The sequence below is a fragment of the Amphibalanus amphitrite genome, unplaced genomic scaffold (genome assembly GCF_019059575.1).
Source record: "Amphibalanus amphitrite isolate SeventyFive unplaced genomic scaffold, NRLGWU_Aamphi_draft 001108F_arrow, whole genome shotgun sequence".
Classification (NCBI taxonomy): Eukaryota; Metazoa; Arthropoda; class Thecostraca; order Balanomorpha; family Balanidae; genus Amphibalanus; species Amphibalanus amphitrite.
The window spans coordinates 130,379-151,922 of record NW_024882602.1 but is presented as its reverse complement, the minus strand read 5'-3'; the positions used below and the strand labels follow the sequence as shown (position 1 = coordinate 151,922).

The 21,544-nt window shown below is 51.1% G+C and overlaps 2 protein-coding genes across 3 annotated transcripts in view; both read left to right on the top strand.

Moving 5' to 3' along the window:
* Positions 1 to 841: 841 nt before the first annotated feature.
* Positions 842 to 5,097, top strand: LOC122370199 (F-box/LRR-repeat protein 2-like). The gene is made up of 2 exons (XM_043345590.1): positions 842 to 1,212; positions 2,652 to 5,097. The coding sequence occupies exon 2, from the start codon at positions 2,661 to 2,663 to the stop codon at positions 4,584 to 4,586; it is 1,926 nt and encodes a 641-aa protein (XP_043201525.1). The 5' UTR covers positions 842 to 1,212; positions 2,652 to 2,660; the 3' UTR covers positions 4,587 to 5,097.
* A 676-nt stretch (positions 5,098 to 5,773) lies between these two features.
* The window catches only part of LOC122370200 (protein couch potato-like), a 33,269-nt gene continuing 17,498 nt past the window's right edge, over positions 5,774 to 21,544 (top strand). Inside the window, exon 1 of one of the 2 annotated variants that reach the window (XM_043345593.1) lies at positions 5,774 to 6,088. In XM_043345593.1, coding sequence (XP_043201528.1) covers positions 6,029 to 6,088 — 60 coding nt within the window. In that variant the 5' untranslated portion in view covers positions 5,774 to 6,028. The remainder of the gene's footprint in view (positions 6,089 to 21,544) is intronic. The other variant, XM_043345592.1, reaches the window with a different exon arrangement.

Below are 21,544 nucleotides of genomic sequence, written 5' to 3'. Positions count from 1 at the left end.
TTCGTCCGGACATTTTTTCGTTCGTATATTTTTTCGTCTGTACATATTTTCGTCCGGACATTTTTTCGTTCAATAAATTTTACGTCTGTTCGCCCAAGGTTGAGTGAAAACATACTACAATGCTATTCAACTGTGGAGGCAAATGACGTCATAATAATACTCGGGGCGAAGCAGTGCAGTGCCGAAGGCAATGCCTTAGGAGAGATTACAGGCAATGGTAAGTCAAATATTTTTAGGTTAAGTGGTTGTGTATCTGGCTTCAGGCCGAAGGCCTGAAGCCTGATGCATAACCACTTAACCTAAAAATATTTGACTTACCATTGCTTGCAATCTATTCATGCAAGTAACTTTTTCCTTATCCCCCGGTAGGCAAACATCAGTAGGTAAGGTTAGGTAAGGTTAGGTTAGGTTAGGTTAGGTTAGGTTAGGTTAGGTTAGGATAGGTTAGGTAAGGTTACGTTAAAATTGTAGACGAAAAATGTCCGGACGAAAAAATGTCCGGACGAAAAAACGCACAGACGAAAAAATATACGAACGAAAAAATGTGCGGACGAAAAAATGTACAGACGAAAAAATGTACAGACGAAAAAATGCACAGACGAAAAAATGTACAGACGAAAAAATGCGAGACGAAAAAAAGTCGGACGAAAATCTGCGGACGAAAAAATGTCCGACGAAAATCTGCTGGACGAAAAACCGTCATGGAATCAGAGAGAGTCCGCTCAGTCCGCTCCACGGTCCGCTCCGTCCGCTATTTTCGACAAGTTTGGGAAAAGGAGGAGAAGCATTCATTATTTTGATGACGTCATAAAACTTTTATTTTTTCAACTCTGGTTCTGTCCATGGTTGCATTCAAATCTTATTTCTAAGTGGTATGTTACATAAATTGAGTGTGAAAATTCAAAATTTCTCCATTTTTTGTAGACCAATGTCCAAAAATTTAAAAATAGAATGCAAGCCTGAGCGATCATTGGCTCTTTGGCTTATTACGTAACAAAAACTGATCACTTAGTTTTTCTAGAGAAAGCTACAATTAGCTTGAGACCAAATTGGCGCATAACAAAAAAATATATTTCTCTTCATCTTACGAGCAAAGCGACGAAGTAAAAATATGGAATAGTTAGGTATTCTGTCGAGCCCTTCTTAGGCAATGAAGATAGCATGTATAGCTCGCTCCAGAAGGTAGCTTGACAGCCTTCGGATATTTAATCGGTGAGTTTGCGGACCGTATATGTGCCTACTGCCTAGTCGTCATAATTTTTTTTTGAACATCAACATTGACATGCTCATCTGATCTTGTTTCCTGGCACGTAGGTATGACCCTTTTGAAGCATTTTTAGGTACAGAGCTAAACATAAATAAATGGCGAGCTTATGAAGTAAAGTATAAGAGTTAGGTGTTTTGTGGTGGCACTTATTCTTTCATGTTGTAGGTCTAGGAAACAAACTAGTGAACATGGGTGTCAATTTCTGCCAAATAGGGGTGCCCAAGCACTCCAAATTCCACGTCGGTTCAGCCGGCTTGGCTTTGGAGCCGTAACAGATGGCACCAGTCAAGGATTCAAGGTCGCCGCTAGGGCAGCTGCAGACTTGCCGCCCCTGGGCACCCCCCAACTCGGCGGAAATTGACACCCATATTAGTGACTGTGTTGTCATTTGAAATGCTGTCTGTACTTTACTCAGTTGGGCAAACTAGACTTTTGGAATCAAAATATGGAGGCATCAATAATTTGATTCTGGTGGGAGGAGCCATGACCAAATATGGGCATGGAATCAATTTTTTGATTCATTTGGGTACACTTTTGACTTCAAATGAATCGTTACGGTTGAAAAAAGGCCCATGACGGTGAGATTTTTCTTTTAAAAGGTAGAAAAATGTGGTAGGTTTGCAAAAAGTGTTACCTCAAAGCTAAGAAATTGTCCCCTTGGCCTTGTGAATGGGAAAAAGACAGAGCCACTGTCCATCACGTAAAAGCTGTTTTGAGGAAATCACACTGTATGTTATTTCTGTATCATGAATCACTTACTAACCAATCAGTATTTGTGTAAAATGGCAAAATGAAATTTTTAAACCCCTAATTATCATTGTTGTAGTGCTTTTATATTACTTATATGGTTTTTACCTGTTGCTTCAGTTTTTGTATTCTTGACATTTAAAAATTTTGAGTTGTTATCAAATGTAGTGAAGGTAAAGTACAACAATGCTATAGGTATCAGTTGTGGTGCTGAGGATACCACTAAATGAGAATAATAGCAAGATAAATGCTGTATTCTTGCAAGTCATTGTTGCCTATCTGTTAACATTACCTGTGAATCAAAATAATGATTAGCCAGCTGATGGGGAATCAATATTATGATTATCTGTTAAAAGTGAATCAATTCCTTGATTGCCTTTCACTACCTATAGAATTTAAATTGTTATGATAAGAGCAATATTATTTTGCTTAGGAGATAGTTCAAGCATTTCTGTTCAAGATCAGGCATGCTCCTTCTTGAAACACTCTCTTATTTTTATGTGATTGGTAAGTTAGAAATGGTCTGCATTTATGCCCAAAAGGAATCAATCTTTTGATGCCTCCATATTTTGATTCCAAAGGTCTAGTTTGCCCAACTGTACTCCTATTTCATATGTTTTCATAAACTTGTTTCCAGAATGGCACCATGAGCAGCAGAGATGTGGCTGAGCCATCAGGGACTCCTGCCAGTAATGCTCAGGCAGCACCTGAGTCTCCTGCAACTGATGCTGCTCAGCCACAGCCATCTGCAGCAGGAAGGACAGCTTCTGCAGGGGCAGCGTTAAGGCGCAGCAGCTCACCGGGCCTGGTGGCCACAGGCTCAGACCACTCCCACCACCCTCCAGCTGTGAGGGTGCTCAGTGAGGGCCAGGTTTTGGCCAGTGGTGGTGCTCAGCCTTCCGGGAGTCATCTGAGCGTTGGCGAGCAGCCGACCCCCAGTGTGCTCAGTCTGGGCCAGCACAGCGTCGGAGAGGATGTCAGCGTGGAGCGGCGCCGCGCCGAGGAGGGCGAGGTGCCGGGGACCGCGGACGCGGCCGGCGCTCCGGCGCCGCCCCCGTGCTGTCAGTGCGCCGTGTGCGTAACCCGCACAGGCGGCGAGGACAGTCCGGTGGCGGGGCCGAGCGGCGCGGCGGCCGCCGACCCGCAGCTGGAGCGGCTCTGCCGGCACACGGTCGAGATGATGAAACTGGACGGCGCCACTGAGGAGCAGAAGCAGCAGCTGGTGAAGCAGCTGCAGGTGATGGTGCCGTCCGGCGCGCAGTCGCCGCCGCCGCCGCAGGAGCCGTTCCCGTTCGAGGGGCTGCCGCCGGAGCTGCAGCTGCTGGTCTTCTCCCACCTGACGGCGCGGGAACTGTGCACCAGCGTGCTGCCCGTCTGCCGGCACTGGTACCAGCTGGGGCGCGACCCCGTCCTGTGGCAGCACCTCTCCTTTGACGCCGACAACCTCGTGCCGACCAGCACCGTCGTCAACATCCTCTCCTTCAGCACGCTGCTGAAATCGCTGCGGCTGGAGGCCCGCCGCCAGGTGGATAAGATCCTGTTCCAAGTGGCCGACACCTGCAAACAGCTGCGCTCTCTGACGGCCAGATTCTGCGATGGTCTCAACTCACTACTGCTCGAGGTGCTTGTCAAACACTGCCCGCTTCTCGAGCGTGTCAACTTCGAGGGCTCTCGGTTTGACGACGCCGACTGCACGGCGGCGCTGACTGGTCTGGAGCACCTGCGCGCGCTGAACGTGTCGCACTGTCTGCGCCTGGAGGACGCGGAGCTGGTCCAGATGGCGCGCCGCTGCCGCCACCTGGAGGAACTCAACGTGGACGGCATCGGCTACCTCACCGACGCCGCCATCCAGGAGCTGGTGGACCAGGCCGGCGACCGGCTCCTCTCCCTGGTGCTCGACGGAGAGAATCTCACCGACGCCGGGTTCCGCGCGCTGGGCCGCTGCCGGAACCTGCAGGAGCTGTGCATCTCGTTCGCCGACGGCATGACGGACGCCAGCCTGCCGGCACTCGGCTCGCTGCACGACCTGATGCGGCTCAAGATCCGGCGCGGGAACCAGCTGAGCGCCGCGGCGCTGGGCCGCCTGTTCGACGGGCAGAACATGCCGCACCTGCTGCACCTGGACCTGAGCGAGTGCTCGAACCTGGACGACAGCACGGTGGAGGCTCTGACGGCCAACTGTCCGCTGCTCACCTTCCTGGCGCTCAGCTGGTGCTGGGACGTCACCGACGCCGGCCTGGAGCGGATCGTGACGCGGCTGCGCTTCATGCGCGTCATGGACCTGATCGGACTGGTACGCATCACGGGCCAGTGCTTCCGGCTGATCCCCGAGCGTCTGCCCGAGCTGCGCTACCTGAACCTGGAGCAGTGCTCGGACGTGCAGGACGTGGTGGTGGAGCGCGTGGTGCGCCAGCGGCCGCAGCTGCAGGCGCTCGACTACTACGGTGACCGCGTCGTGCCGCGGCCCGTCGAGATGGAGTCGTGGGCCGACGAGGTGGGCGAGCACGCGCGCGACATCCACCTGCCCATCACCATCAACTTCCTGCTGCTGCGCGAGGACGGCGCCGCGTGACGGGCCGTCACGAGCCGGCCCGCCGACGCGACCGCTCGCCGCCACGGCCGACAATGGTAAATTAGCGCCGCGCACGGCAGGCCACCGGCCGGGCACGACCGGCCGCTCGGTGTGCTTATTGACGGTACGCTTGTATAGAGCTTTCAATAACGTCATTTGCGGACAATTTTTAACAAAGCTGTGCTGCAACGAGTACAATGTGCTTCGTAAATGCAATTACTGGGGAATCTCATCGCGTTTGGCTGTCCCTGATTTGTTTTAACAGTGTCTGTGATATCAAGATAAAGTTGAGTTTTTGCTGCAAGGATCAGCGTTCGATTATCCACTGTTTGCTCGTACTAATTGCAGTATATTACAAGTTCGTCATCTGTTGAACGAAATCTATGCATTTGATCATCTTTTTTGTGCATTCATTTTGTGTCCATTCAAAAGTTTATTGTGTCCTAATTACATTTTTCTTACGAAGCTGCTTTCTAACTTGGTTTTTGGAATACAACTCCTTTTTGAACAATGTCTATGCACGTGTGTGGGTCTCAAAAGTCATCGATTTATGCGCCATGTTCGCAGTGCACACCACGAATTATTCTTATTTGTATTTTATCGTGCCCCCACTCAGTGCGTGAAGTATTAGCTATTTCGTCTATTCTCTTCCCAGTTTTGGTAGGCTGGGGCCGAGTTGGTCATTCCTTCTCTGCCGTGCACCCAGCATCTGAAGTCCCGGGACCCCCGGTATCATTTCATTCATTTCGTTTTGTACACTGCTACAAGTGTGCTGCGTCTGGACTGCATTTGTCCGATTCCTATCGATTCTTTTTTATGAATCCACAGTTGTTAAGTGATCGTAGCTAACTCCATTGAATGCCGCCGTCGGCTTGTGCTAAAATATTTGGGTAATATTTCTGTCAAGCTATTGCTGCATTTCAGCCACTGCCCATGGTACTCGAAAGTTTGCTAGAGGAATGAGATAATAGGGCACCCAAAATTTGCATTGCTTCGATGAGTTTTATCAAATTGCTGAGAACATTCCTCGGGAATCTTGTTCCATACCCCAAACCGATGCATAGTTCCGTTCGCAGTGGCCGTCACTGGCCAGCGGAACCGACGTGCCTCGTTATTTCCCTCCAAGACGCCGACGATTGAAGCCGACATACAATTGTAATCGACTGACCGCTGGGACGCAATGTTGCAGAGCCGTCGAGCCTGGTTACGGTGCGGACCTGCGGCCGGCGGGCTCCGGTGTGTCGGTGCCACTGCCGTCGGTCGGTCGATGGACCGTCCGTCGGCGGCGGTGCGGCGGTGCGGCCGGATCCGCGCCCGCCGCCGCCGTGCTGCGCCGAGCACGGCGGCGCGCCGGCCGCTCCGTCAGACGTTAGTGGTGCGCCGCGCCGACCGGACCACCACGCGCCGCACCGCACTGCACCGCCGCCCGCGCCGCCGCCACCATGGACTCGTGTCTGAGCCCCGGCCTGGACGTGGTGATGAGTCCCACAGGAGACGAGGAGGTGAGTGTACGCGCTGCCCGGGCGCCGGGCGGGCCGTCCGCCGGCCGCCGGCGGTCCCAGGTGAGCGCCGCGGCCGTATTGATCACCGGGCGGGAATGCAGCGACGCTCAGCTGGCGGCCGCCGCCGGCACCGGCGAGCCGGTGGCGTTTTTCCGTGCGGCCCCCGACCGCGATCGACCCCCGCCACCCCGCCGGGAAGCCGCACAGACACTGATTAGAGGGTTCGGAGACGGGCGCCCCGCTCGGGCCCCCTCCCTCCGCACACGCACCGGCGCGCGGCCCTCGGAACCCGCCGGCACGGCCGCTGGGCCCGCTTCTGTCTGACAATCTGTCAGTCATTTCATAGGCATGCGCTGCCGTTCTGTCCCGCCTTGTGATAATGTAATGATTGGTGATCGTGACTGTTTGATAAGACAACTACAGCGTGGGACTGGAAACCCGTTTCTCGAGTATGCTCTATTGTTCTTCAAATCCTTCTACCTATGCCTTACTATAATATTATCTCTGCCCAACTTTGGCCCCGGTATGAGGCTGTATCGGACGGCCCAGGAGCATGCCGTGCCCCTCGGAGGTCGGTGTGAGCGGCGGCGCCGGTCGGTGACCGTGGGCCGGGTGTGGTCAGCCGGCCGGCACCGCCCGACCGACACACCGGGCTGCCACCGGAACCGACCGTCCGGCGCACCGGAACGGCCCCCTTCCGCCGGCAGCGGGCCGTGGAGAGGCCTCCGCGCGCACCGGGCGCCCGGTCAGACCCACACCCCGCCCGGTCAGTCGCACGGCCAGCCGGCTGCCCGGGGCAAAAAGGTGCCGGCCGCCGCCGTGCCGCGCCGACCCCGAAGCCGTAGGACGGCGCGGTCGGCGATCGATGGTGCCCCGGTAGAGCTGCGTATTTACAAATTGCAACCGAGCTCCGCCGTAGGGTATTTTATTTCCGCCGTAGTGTATTTCACTTGGGGCATTTTCTACCATACATCTGCCTGAGCTTAGGGTAATTACAATTTGTCGGCGACGTTAAAAAATGATGCACTTTTTTTTGCAGTATAGGATATAGCATGTGCATATTTCTGCCTTTTTGGGTGCGCTTTATCGGTTTTTCGTGAGTAACTCGTGTAAAAACCGTCCGATCGCGACGAAAATTTCAATGCCCCCGATTTTATCAATTTTACACCTACCCTGGAAATTTCATGACCCTGACCTAAATGACCTTTGACCTGTGACCTATTTCTCGAGACCATGTTTGGCCCGAATCGCGATTCGGCGTATGTCGGATCGCATTAGCCGCGCGGTTGCAGTCTTCACGTGGTTTCAAGCGTTGAAACATGTGATATGATGCTGGTCCCATGCATTAGGGTGGGTGTCAAGGTTACCTGAAGGTCAGGTCAGCTCAATGACCTTTGATGACCTCGGTTCCTTTTTCGAGTTTTACATGTTTCTAGGCTAGTTTTTGGAGCTGATTTCGAATTTAGCAACTATTTTTTATTCAGGCCTCCCTCCAACGGGCTCTTGTGTTGTCCCAATTATAGGAGAAGGATTTGAACATTACAGGGGGTGTAACGAAATTATCCGGACACCTTTCTTCCCGCTGTAATTAAAAAGCAAAACAATCTGGTACTTTTTCTTTTAACTGAGCTTGTAGCCACCTTTCATAAAAACACAGTGGTGAACGTTCTGGAGCATTTCAGCCAATGAATTCTCCAGCACACTGGCTTTGATGCGGACCAACGCCGTCTAAACCTGTGCCTGCGGTTGAGCAGTGCTTATCCCTATTCCTGGCGGGCTCCGCCGGGACAAGAAACTGGCGGGGGGGGGCCGATTCGGCCCCCCCCTGACATCTCGAGAACGAAGCAAGATAGCGACAAGCGGTAAACGGCATCGGATACGCATGGACAAGGTCTACAATTTTTACTAAGGTCATTTTCAGGTCAGGTCAAAGATGACGTCACAGGGGTCGAAAAAGTCAAAATGGCGGCGCTAGATATGGAGAGAGTTTTTCTCGAATAACTTTCGAATTAGTCAAGATAGGAACAAACTAAGGGCATCATCGTGATCCTCTCGTCAATCCGCATCGAATGATATATATGTTGACCTCGAAAGGTCAAGGTCAAAGGTTGACCTCAGGTCACGTGACCTCGAGGTCATCATGTATATCATTCGATGCGTCTTGACGAGCTGAACACAATGAGACCATCCATGCGTCTGTATCTTGTTCCTGTACGGAGTTATTGGCCAAAAACCTTTGGTGACCTTTGATGACGTCACATGACCTCACAGCTGCCCAACAGCAAAACAGACCTCAAGGTAGTGAAGGTTGATCGTATATGAAGTCATGTATGGTATATGGGGCCATTCCGACCCGTTTTAGTGGTAAAAACAGGGAGTTGATTTTTCCCCCATTGACTTATAATGGGGAGGTCGCGAAACTGACCTGACCTTAGGTCACCGATATCAAAATTCCGAGATATACAAATTGCACATACTGGTACCCTAACTAAAGCCTGAAGAGAAGAAATTGATCGGTCAAAAACTCTAGCTCTGGCGTGATTGCAAACTTTTCTGAGGTAGGGTCACCAAACCGCCTCTGGTGACCTGACCTGAGGTCAGATCAACTCAAAATGTTCAGACATGTTGCGTAGAAGCCTTTTAGGAAAAGTCAGAAAATTTGAGCTTCCTAGCTCAACGCGTTTGGGAGAAATAACCAAAAAACCTCAGGGGGGGGGGGCTCCTGAGGCCCCCCCGCCAGGAATAGGGTTATGGCGGGTGGCTCTTCATACACCTCCTGCTGAACAAGAGCCCACAGGTTTTCGATTGAATTGGGATCGCGACATTTTCCAAGTCATAAGCGTTAGCCCAGAATGATTGAAGGTTCTATCGGCATCATTTCCCGTTCTTTTAGGGACTTTTAAGTAGCGCGCCGCCCCGCATGAAGACAGCGTGGCTTGAATCAGGCATCAGTGCGCGTTCAGAAATCGTGCCCTCCTATGCCGTCTGGTTGAGCGCCTCCAATCATGCTCCACCACCTTTCCTGGAAAAGATCCACCCTTGCCTATGGGGCAAAATATAAGGGACAAAAACACAAAACAAGACAGATAAAAACAAAGCAAAATTAACTCATTACCTAATGAAATTCAGGCTGGAGCAAAAACATAGGGAATAGGTATCTATGTCAAATTAGAGTGAAAGATTAAAATCAACCTGACCAGGCCTTACGGTCTGACCTGGTCCTAACCACCTTACTTCGCCTAACTTAACCCAATTCAACCTAGCCTACCACAACACTGCAGAGGTACCTTCCCGGAAAAATGACGCCCAGGGAGGTGACTGTCCAACTTATTGGAATACTACCATGAATGCTTGTCAAAATGTGTGTCATCATGCTATTGTTTGACAAGTGATGTATAACAAATGTGATATTAAATAATTATCTCCTGACTGTTGACTGTTGAGTGGTCAAAATATTCAAATAATCAGGGTACAATGCTGTGCATAGTGCACACTAATCATGTTGTTTTTGTGTAGGCCCTCTGCACATTGTTGTGTGCACTGCTATGTGCACAAAAAAGTGACTGGTGCACAAAAAAGTGACTGGTGCACAAAAAAATGACTGGTGGTACATGACAAAACAAAAGGTTGTACAACTGTGAAGTTCATGCCCTTGGTCAAGCTGGTGCCAAATGCCTATAGCTATAGCAGGATCAGTGAGGGTTGTAGACATGCTAATACATTGTGCAATGTGCATTGAAGATATTGGCACAAAGTTCATCCGTAATTACTATGCTTAACACCTAATGTAGGAAGCGACATAAATGCCCAGATGATAAAACTCTCTGGTCAACATCACACAAATTTATTGACATACTTTGCAGGTACATATTTACATTCATGGCAAATAGGTACTTTCGATTTGATTCAGAAACTAGTTGCTAGTAAGCTTGCATTTTTGTAGGTACAACAACGACCATATATTAAATCATAAAAAACCTTCTCATGGAATTCAGCACATACCTTTTTACCAAACAAGTTGGTACCTAGCTAGGTACCATACAATGATTCTAAAAAACTTTCCGCAATCCATCTATGTCTCAACTCACAACTGACACAATGAATTTGAAATACCCTAACAAAACCTATTAACTGTACATAAGAATAATGCAATACTACAAGAACTATGAATTTCTGAAGTTATTCTCACATGCTGGAATGTTGAAACTCTACTTTTGTCGTCCATTTCCACGTTTGATTGAGCCATCATATCAAACTGTTTTCGTTCTTCAGTCACAAGCTTTCGCACAAATCTTGAATTTTTACGCATCATCTTGAACCATGCTCCAGTCTTTCCAACAAGGTACAAGGTAACATTGAAGCAATTTTGATGTTACCTATAACAGCTTCAGATCATGATAGGCTTGAGGTTTGTTACACCATTTGCCAGACAAATCTCTACAAAATGTGTATCACTTCCCAAACTAAGTAATTGATCATATCAGTATTATGTTTATATAAAGAAACTCAAATAATCCATAAATTGTTATTGAAACACTCCCACTTCAAGAATTCACAGCAAATAACAGTACAAGTACAGAAGCAAACAAACATTGCGCCAGATTTCGTATGAAACGCGCCATCGCACAGTGTGGCCGAACACCAGTTTAGCGCGAATTTAATCCCAGCGCCGCTCGAATCCACTGAAAATGGTTCCCTGGTTCCAAAACTGACACTCACCCCTCGCCGGACCTATTTGATTTTCAAAATACGCGCCGGCCGAAAGGGGGGGGGGCGAATACGACCCCCGTCGCTGTTTCGCCCCTGCTGGAGCTAGAGCCTCGCGGAAAAAGACGAGCGTGTGCGCCGTTACGAGACACAGCGACTGGTATCCGATTTTAAGGTCTCAGGTTAACCTGTGTCCTCTGAGGTCAGGTCAAGTGCCCCAAAGTACGGATTCGTTTTTTGTTAATAACTTCGCGAAAAAATGCCGCAGAGCCTCAATTTTGGCATCATTGTGTTCGCCTTGCTTAGATGCGTCGAATGGTATACTTTTTCTTCGGCTGAAGTAAACTTAAGGTGTTGACCTCGGGTCAAGGTCAGGTCAGAGCCCCCAGATCACGAAGCTGGTCGAAGGAGGTCATGTAGCATATCATTCGGTTCGGCAGGTCTTCCGAAGTCCATTGGTGGATTTCCCGACTCGCTAGCTCAATTTGATCGGGAGTTATTGACGAAAAACTATAATTACCCTAGTGACGTCATAAATGACGTCACGTAAGGCCAACAATGCAAAAGTGAAGCATCGTACCTTGCAAGAAGTGCATGAAATAACGATTTCGTGTGCTTGAGATAGTTTATTAGGCTGGAGCCTGTCCGGCCGCGCCGGCCCCGACCTTGGTCAGGTCACGCCGGGCGGCCGACTAGACATGTTCAAAGCTGAATCAACGGCAAATAGGCAAAAACTGGCAGCTGAAACTTGGTCGCTTATGTTCAGAAAGGTGCGGAGAGTTCAGCCATGCCCTATTCGTCATATCCATTTTTATCCATTTTGACATTTTTCAACTTCTTTATGAAATACTATCGTGAGAACGATACACATGCAGGGCTCCTATTCTAACTCATTAAACTCAAAAACCATTCATTGAAAAGCTACCATAATAGTAGAAACAGCTTCATGATGAATTGTGCTATCCGGTGATATGCTATTTTCTCATATATCTTCCCGAAACTTCCGTAAAATTTACATTAAAAACTGGACATATTTATCAGTACCATAGCCCGATTTCAGGAACCGGAGCGTGGGTCTACTTTCGGCAGGGATATAAGTCCTCAAATGGCAAAGTGGCTTAAAAATAAGGTTCTATCCGATAACTTCACACAATTTCCTACCCATTGATAGGTATAAAGAACAGTTTATCGAAAGTCGGGTTTTTGATTAAATTCGCGCTAATCTGGTATTCGGCAAGACCGTGCATCGTCCTGAAGTTTCTACCACAGACGGTAGTTCAACCGCAGCCGTAGTGCGAAAACCCCTGCCCACCTTACCCCACGGCGGAGCTCGGTTGCAATTTGTAAATACGCGGTAGAGCTTCCCGTCCCTGCTGACGGTGACGATGGCGTGACCGGCCCTGGCGGCCTGCCGTGGCCCGCTGTGGATTCGCCGTGTCCCGCCGCGTTCTGGGTAAACGTACAGCCCACCGCTAAAGTAATGTGTGGTTTTACCAATCTCAACGGATGGCTTTGACCGACGATTTTTAAATGCGAACTGATGGAAAAGAAGACGTCAATAGATAAAGTTGTAGCTGCAAGGGTGAAGATGCATGTAAGCTACATTTAAAGTCTCGTTGCAGTCTGGCTAATCGTTCCTAGGCTTCAGAAGCAGAACATACCCATGACTGAAACCACACATTACTTCTGCTGTGGACTGTACCTCGTCCGCTCCGAGTCGGGCTGCTCTGCTGTGCTCTATACGGCGTTTTCACTTTGGTCGCACCTTGGTCGCCGGCTTGTGCTACCTTTTTCATATGTTTCCTTCCACTTGAACATATATCTATCTCCCCTTACTCCTCATTTATGCTGGGCACTTATTCTACCGTCCATCTGTCCTTCCTAAACCAGTCTTTGTCATCTAATAACTATTACATATCGTAGATATTTCTGGCATTCCAGGCTCTGTCATGGCACCTAACTCCACCCAATTTATGACATTACTCGAGACTAGTCCATCTCACCTTGTTGCTCGCCCCCCATCCGATCACAATGCTTACTGTCCCCCATTTGACCCTAACGCTCACCTACATCCGATCCTAATGCTCACCTCATCACATGTCGGCTGTCGCACCGGCCCTGACCAGCCATGGCCGGGGTATATCCGGTGCCGGCGGCGCGGCGGCCCGCTCGGATCTGATGACGGAAACTGCCGACCGCTCTGGCGTGGTGGGACCTGTGACCGAACGACCCGTCCCGGCGGTCCCCGCTATAAACCCACATCAAACGGTGGCTCTGGAGCGCTGTTCCCTGCCAGCCCACAGCGCTCGGTGCCTGCGTTCTGCGATAGCCTCAGCTGGGCGATCTGAAGCAGAGCTTTAACATCTTCCTACTGCGATCTTGTTCAAACGACATTTATAAAATATTAATGCATTGGAAGTTGAAATTGTCTTGTGTTTTAGCATCAGTAGGGGACTTGTGGTAGATGGCCAGGTCGGAAAGCAGAGTGAAGCTATAGCTGCGGCAAAGCCAGGGTGTGACACGGGTTGACCGAGTGAGGCGGGGTCCCCCCCCCCCCCCAACCCACCCCTTCGGAGCTCGTAGAGGGCTGAGCTGTGATGGATTGGACGTTGACAGGGAGGGCCGAGTAAGCCGGGTAGCTCCGCGGTCGTAGCTCGCAGAGAGCTCTGAGCTGTGGCGCAGCTGGGAGGGGCGTGGACCGCGGTCGACACTCACGGCCCGGTCCCGCCGGTGTCGTCGGCACCATCCGAGCGGCCGCCCCGAGCTCTCCTCGAGTGGCCGGCCGACGGATAAATGATGGCGGAGCCACGGGGCACGGGCCAGAGACCGCCGGGGAGCTGGTCAGATACTGGCTCCGATGAAGCACGCTAAGAGCCGAAACTGCACCCTTAGTGTAGATTTAGCTCACGGAGCTGCGGAAGAGTTGTCCTGATATTTGGCCAGATGGTGGCTCTGATACAGCTCACTTGAGTTAGATACGGCTCAAGTTCTACGAAGTCACGGACTATCGTGAGTTGCCGGAGGTGCGGTCGACTTACTGTTAGGCACAGCTCACATAGCTCAGTTATAGTTCACGGACCAGAGGCCGCCTGCCCTGTGATCTGGCCAGATTCTCGCTCAGATGCAGCTCACTGAGTTGTAGATAAGATATCGCTCTGGAATCTTGTCAGATGCTGGCTCTAATAGACGTAGTTAATCACTGATCATTGACGCCGCACAATGTAGAAGAATCATTGATGACTACAGCGTTCGTGGTCTAAGCCTCTGCTACGACCTGCCTCAGAAGTCAGTGTGGGACCTTTGCACGGCATATCCTTCTGTCACCGAAGCGGCCATTGTATCGGAGTCGTCTCGCCTACGGCCGATGCAGCCTCTGCCCCCAGTCGATCACCGGGCTCCTGAGCCGTCCACCGTTTGAGCCCGGCCGCTGCTGAGCTGACAATCGGTCGGGAAGTCAGTCCCGTCCCACAGCTCTCTGAGAAACACCTCCAGCCGACCAGAAAACCAGCGGCGGCGCGCTCCGACCGAGCGGCGACTCCCGGCCGGGATCCAAGCGGCGGTGTCCGGTGGGCCGAGTGGCGCTGATGACGCGGGTTATCGGCGGAAACCGAGCTGGTAACCCTATATATCGGCGGCTACAGGACAGAGCGGCACGGCGCCCGATCGCGCCCGCCTCGGCTGGGATGTGATGATGGTATGATGGTTAGACTGGGTGGGACGGGGGCGACGATGTTTATCCATTGAAGCTGAGATATGTTTGAACTGGAGCTGGATTAGGAGTGAACTGAAGCTGAAATGGAGCGAATTTGAAACGGATGCTACTGCAGAACACTGCTTGCAGTATACCCTGGGCCTTTGGTTGAACTCTGACTGAGTAATACCACGGGCTGTAATACCTGTTCATATTCCCACACAGAAATATGCGTAGACGGTCGATCGAGATACGGTTGAATGAGAACTTTGTCTGGGAGGCCAGCTTGCTGCAGCTCGAGTCATGTTCCGTCTCCGGGGTATGATTTCATCCATCAGCGAGTCAGCGTCGCTCTCTGTCTGCCGTGTCGTGACGCGGCGTCACAGAGAGTGACGGCGTGACTGTCGGCTGTGACGGGCTGCCGAGTGCAGCGCTGCACGTGCACTGCTGACCTGTCACCCTGCGCCCCTCCCCTCCCCTCCCCGGGCGCTGACGGAGTGGGCTGGGGCCGGCGCGCCGGACACTGGCCTGCAGACCCAGACTGGGGGCAGTCCCGCTCCGCCGGCTCTGGCCGAGCCGCCCCCCTCAGATGGGAGGGGAGGACAGGCACGACCCAGCCGGGGAGGCGGGCCCGTCCCAGCTGCAGGGTCACCCCGCGACACCGATCTAATTTCACGCACCATTGGCCGCCGTTTCTGCCCGGTCGTGATCTAGGATGTCCCCACTCAGCGTCGCTGAAAAAGCAACACGTGGGGACGAACCAACCTCGCTACAGGGAGCAGTTGAGCAGCAGAGACTTTTTCAAAACGCCGGCATGACGGTCGCGCTGTATACCCGGGGCTAACAGAAGTTCCTTCGTTTTCGAAGTCGCCTTTCTGGCAAGACACGATAGTCTCCCCTGTCAGGCTGTCCCTGTCCCCCTCCCCGATCTGCCGTTACCGCGCCGTGGTTTGTGTCGGACCGTGGGCGGCCAGTCACCGGCACCCGACATGTCCGAACCTCCGGACTGTCACACCCCGTGTCCGTCACGTGCTGACCGGCCGCTGTCAGGTGACAGTTGACACGTGACGTGACGGCACCGCCGCAGATAGAGCCCACGTGAAACGTGACGTCTGGTGGGGCAGGTGTGATGCGTCACTTTAGGTGAGATTAGGTGGAGTGGACAGTCTCCTGCTAGGGAACACGGCAGCATACCCTATAGAGAGCATAATGGATTGATGGAGTAAATTGACGCATAGAAGATCGACATATAGACCAGTCTTGTAGAGCACGCCACATATTGTGTTTGTTGTCTTTTGCCTAGTGGCTAGTGCTCTGACTCTCTTATCTTTTTGGCAATGACTATTTTAACACATATCTCATTCTCATCATGGATCGCTACGCTTCTCGTGCACAGGGAACTTGCAGTTCCATACAGTGCACCCATGGACGCTTTGTTGAATAACATTTTGCACACATGCTGCAGATTCATAATAGAGGCAAGCCGGAGCCTGCGACACCGCTGATGACCTGGATGACATTACTACACATTGAAAATTACCGAAACAGCGAGAGCGCTCTTTATTTTCTCGGTGCCGGGATTTTTTGGTTGCGTAGGGAAAAATTGTAATCAAGGCATCACAATAGACTCGTTCTGTGTCGTCACCTGTAAATAGAAGCAAGCCTCTGTGATGCAAAAGTAATAAAGATCTCCAAATGCCATGGCTGCAAGCCTCCCGAGCAGGGGTGTAACTTTTGCTTTTGAGATGGGGGTGCACTTGGTGATGGGGGCGACCTTCAATGAGGATAGGGGCGCTTCCAAGGTGCATAGATGGTGCATACATTATACATTAGCGTCGCCATGGGGGGACAAGCGGGGCAGCTTGCCCCCCCCCCCCCCCAGCCCCCGACCGGGCTCCCCCTGAGATCGATGCAGATCCGATGAGATTTTGGGTTCGGCAAAAAATGGGGGTAGTTTTCATGAATGGCTGTAAAGTCAGAATCGGTTGGAGTCGAGAGTCCCAGCCAGAGTCGGAGTGAGAGTCGCCAAAACATTCAGGACTTCGACTCCAGATTCGAGCATATCAAAACTTCGATTCAATCCATGTCTTAGCTGATGTTAGCTGAATTTTACACTCGGGTTTCACCAGTCTAGCACGCTGACACGAAATTTTAGTGTCAAGACCTAGCTCGAAAAATTTGGGGTTGGGTTGGGGTCTTTTCCGACTCTGGCCAAAGTTCTGTGACATGTTCAAGTGCCGTTAAAGTGCCACAGGGCTAACGAGGGCCGTGCGTAGGCTCCTAAAAAGTCCCATTGAACTCTAAGAAGGGATCCCACGCTAGCTTCCGAGGGACCCAAACTGACCTCTGAGGACCTTCAGGCCGGCACTTATGAACACCACTAAGATCTTCCACCGCTGATTCTGAAGGCTCGTGCGCAAATCTTTGAGAGCCACTTTGGCAGTCCTTTTAAGGGCCTCCGCCGGTCTCAACAGCCCCATATTGGCTTCTGAGGGTCCATCGGTGTGCAAGGGGCGGACCCATGGTAGTCTCTGAGGGCCCTTTCGACTTTGACGACCATCCTTACGACAGGCCTATGAAGACCTACACGGGCCTTATCATAGAGGGGCCACGTGTGCCTCTGAACAGGGCTGCGAGGCCGGAGGTCGGAGTCGGTCGGAGTCGACAGCTCTGACCGGAGTCGAAGTCGGTTTTGGAAGCCGGGGTCGGATTCGAGTCGAAGGCACCGATAAATCCATCACGGAAACTGAGCATGCTAGAATATGGATTTTTAGAAGGGCGAACCGATTCCCTGGATCATTTGCAACTCTTTTTTCTGGATAAGGTTTGGGATCATCTGCACGGACCCGTCCGAGGGAGGGAGGGGGAGGGGGCCCTACAGACCCATTGTATCCTTCCCATTAATAGGCTCTACCCTGCTAAACTAACGTAACGGGTAATGCGTTTTTAACTGACGTAACTGATTTTGCCCAGGAAATCCTAAAAAAAATACTACATTTCATAGCTAGAGGAAAAACTGCATCACCATTGCATTCCTCGCGCCATGGCGCGTCGAATGACATATAAAACGTGTAATGACTATTGAAAGGCACGATTAAAGACCAAATTGGATTTTGTCCTCCCCCAACCAAAAATCTCTGGCGACGCCTATGGATGCATATGAGTCCAATGGTAGGGGAGAGTGGCCATATTGCGCCACGTTAAGCGAAAATGGCTTCAGCTTGGAATACAAAGACAGCACAGGCTAGCCTTTTTTCACATTATATTTAGAAACCTTTTTCCTACATTTTTTAGACACTAATTTATCGCATACTTCAACTCATTAGCCAGACACGGTCATTTTAGAAAGTGTTGCAAAGGGCGCAATTGTCGAATACCTTCGATAAATGCGCCCACATCATGGCGCAATTGAATTCAAATGCGCCCACCGCAAATACATGCATTAGCTATGGGCTGTAAAGATAAGTGATGAGTAGATAATGTGTTGTATGATGTGTCATGAATATCATTAATTTACTATCTGTTTTTTAGAAACTTTATTAGAAGTGCACTGTGACCTCAAATTGCTTGTGGTTTTGTGATATGCCTAAGCCTTTCGAATATTAGCCATTATTATTAATATTACCCATTTCATAAACACTATCCCGGGTGGCGCATTTACCCCGGTCGCATTTGGAAAAACGTAGTGGTGCGACAAAACATGGCGTCCCTATTCACCGCAGCCACAATCTCTTGCATTGAGGTGCTCAAATCATTCAAAATTAACCATTTGTCCGAAAAATCAGTAGGTACCTAGTACATTTGTCCAAACAATCACTAAACCTTATTCTACAGCTTTAAAAATGCTTTTTCGCTAAGAAACCTCAACATTTAAACAAAATCGTTACTTAAGCTCATGGTACCCTACCGCTGCCAAGGTTCCACCGGAAAAGGAAGTATGATCGAGGTGGGCAACTTTTGCAACCACCACTAGGTACTTTGGTGTGCCAATTTTTCTGGAGCTTGGGAGGGCGCATTTATCTCGCGGGCGCAATTAGGGTACTCTCCCCTACAAAGTTGGGTATTATGAAATAACATTGAATTCGTTTGCACGAATATCAATCAATCAATTGAATTTATAACGAATTGCATTTTACTTTTTTTATTCCAACCTCTTATAGAATTGGGGTGCCCTTTTTATGCTCGGCGACTGGCGAGACCCACTTTTACTGGAATCACCTTTTTCATTGGGCGCCCTTCTACTGCTGGGGTCGCCTCTCCCTCTCTCCTGCTGTCACCCCTCATTCTGCTCGGCGAGACTCACTTCTGATGGGCTGCTGGGGTTTCACTTTTCTGCTGGAGTCTGACATTTCCCTTGCCGGGTATGCCCTATTTTTGCTAAAGGCGTCCCACCACCTCTGCTGGGGCGCCCCCGATCCCACTGCTGCTGGACGAGCCCAACTTTTGCTCCAGGTGCCCCTTTTGTATTGGGGCGCCTCTCTTTTTTAGGCATCCCTCTCCCGGTAGGGCGCCCCTTTCTGGTGTGGCGCTCCTTTCTGCTGGGAGCGCTCTTCTTCTGGGGGCGCCCCACTACAGCACACAGCTGGACGAGCCCAACTTTTGCTTGAGGTGCCCCATTTATATTGGAGTTCCTCTCTTCTTCTGGAAGCATCCCTCTTCTGGTGGGGTGCCCCCTTTCTGCTGGGGAGCCCTTCTTGTGGTGAGGGGGCTCCTTATCTGCTGGAGGCATCCCTCTTCTGGTGGGGCGCCCCCTTTCTGCTGGGGTGTCCTTCTTCTGCTAGGGCACCCCTCTTCTGGTGAGGCGCCCCTTTCTGCTGGAGTCGCCCGTGTTCTACTGAGGACGCTCTTCTACTGGGCGAACCCATGCTTGAGGTGCCTCATTTCTACTGGGGGCGCCTCTCCTCCGCTGGGGCGCCAGTCTTATGCTTGACGATCCCAACCTACGTTGGAGGTGCCCCACTTCTGCCTCGGGCGCTCCACTTTTGCTGAGAAAGTCCCGCTTTTGCCGGGGTGCCCCTTTCACCCATTTTTGGGGGACGATACGACTGGACGCTTCCCAAGCCCGCAAGCATCACGACGCCGGTCACGAGACGGAATGTAGCCGGGAAATCACCCTCGCCATCTGGTCAAGAGCTTATCGGTGTCGGGCGGCGTGTGGGACGCCGCTTAAAGGGACCCTCCCACCTTCAAAAAAGTTTATGAATTGGCATGAAAGTGATGTCGCTCGGTTCAGAAAGAGCGAAAACGAATATCTACCAAATTTCACCGAAAAATATTCACCGGTTTTCAAGATATTAGACTTTTACTTTTGTTTACTTTTTGGGATCTCCGCTGTTCCTAGCGACTTTATTTGGAACCAATAGTTTGACAGCTGAAAGTGCGGCACTTGTTGCGCGCAAAGCAGCATATACCACCGCGTGCTACAAAACGTTTTTCAAACATTTAAAAAACGTTAGATATCTGCGCTGACGTCACACATTCAGAGGGGTATTCCTATGCATTAGCCCCTCTGAATCAAAATGCTGCAATTTTGAAATTCAATATTTCTGATTTAAGGCATTTCTCGATGTTGTGAGTGCCGAAACCGGTAATTGTGAGCCAGGGACCCCATTTTGGCTATCTCAACTCAAATCTAATGTTAAGGTGGGAGGGTCCCTTTAACCTATGGGGGTGCACTTTGACGTGATGGGGGTGCACTTTCAGGGGATGGGGGTGCACCTGCACCCCCATACATATAGAAAGTTACACCGCTGCTCCCGAGTCCCGGATGCGTGCTATCCCGTATGGTTTGATTTCTATCAACAGATGTCGCTAGTATGAAACGCCTGCATCTATGCTGTGCCGCGTAGCTTTTAAATTCCAATAACAGATGTCGCTAGTATAAACGCCTGTAGTTTGCTGTGCCGCATTACCGTAGGCGGCGCTTTTCTGTGATTTGCTCGCATGAAGGTCGCACGACGATGAATGGTGAGGTCCTCAGTACTTTTGGACGACGCTGGAGCTCCTCAAATTTGCGGCTATGAATACTAGCCCAGTTTTACTCCAGCTCTTGTGCGTTTCATTCGCCATGGTCCTTCACCGGCCCTCTCAACCGAATATCGTCCGTCCCGTCTGTGTGCCGTCTCCGTAGTCCGTACCGTCCGTCTCCGTCCCTTGGTTCCGGCGCCGGCGCCGGACGCCGCTCGTGCCGCTCGGTGCCGGACCGATGCAGACGGCCGCTCATGCCGAACTCACCGCGCCGTGGCGGTAACGGCGCGACGCCATCGTCTGTGACGCTTCCGGCGCGCGCCACCGGTGGGCGGTGTCCTCCCCCGCGAGCTGATGTGCGGCGGTGTCCTCCCCGCATCCACGAGGATTGGTGTCCTCACCGTGCCGGGGAGGTCGGAGGATGTCCTGGCATCGGATGGTGGCTGTTACTTATTAATATTTTCATTCCGTTCTTATAGAACTTCGGTCGAGCTACGGCATACGTACATGGTCATTCGGGCTTACTGAGTTGACTACATTTGAGCTGCCTATTTTGCTCAGATAATGAAGTAAAATAGGTAATAGGCATTCATTCCGCAGTTTCTGAGTTTGAGGTCAGAGAGGTCCAGCTTAGAAGTACCGACTGCCCTCCGTGCCATACGCCTATAGTCTATAGTCCACCATTCTCCCTCCCATCTCCTTTGCACCCGTTCCTATCCCTCACTGCACGGCAGTGGCAGTCCTTTGACGGCCACTGCCGACTGTTGTGTGCAAACCCGTATGGAGCCGTCAATTACCCATGGCACCCGGACGGCCGTAACGGCGAACAAATAGGACGGCGGCGCGGCGCGAGTGACTCAGAACAATGACGGCGCACAGCCGGCTGTCTGTCATGTCTGTGTCGATTGGCCGTAAACCGATGATGAACAAACTGACCGCCGGGCATGGGGAGGGGCGCAGGTGCCGGACGGACAGGAGTGGGCTGGTGGCATACCTATTGTGGGCGATTGGATATTGATTGGCGATTGGGCTCGTAGTTCCGAATATTGTTGAACTTTTTGTGAATATGGGATGCACGTTGCACATTGCGT

Bases quoted from the DNA above. Each gene is read 5' to 3' on its own strand.
- LOC122370199 (XM_043345590.1), top strand. From the start codon at position 2,661: ATGAGCAGCAGAGATGTGGCTGAGCCATCAGGGACTCCTGCCAGTAAT.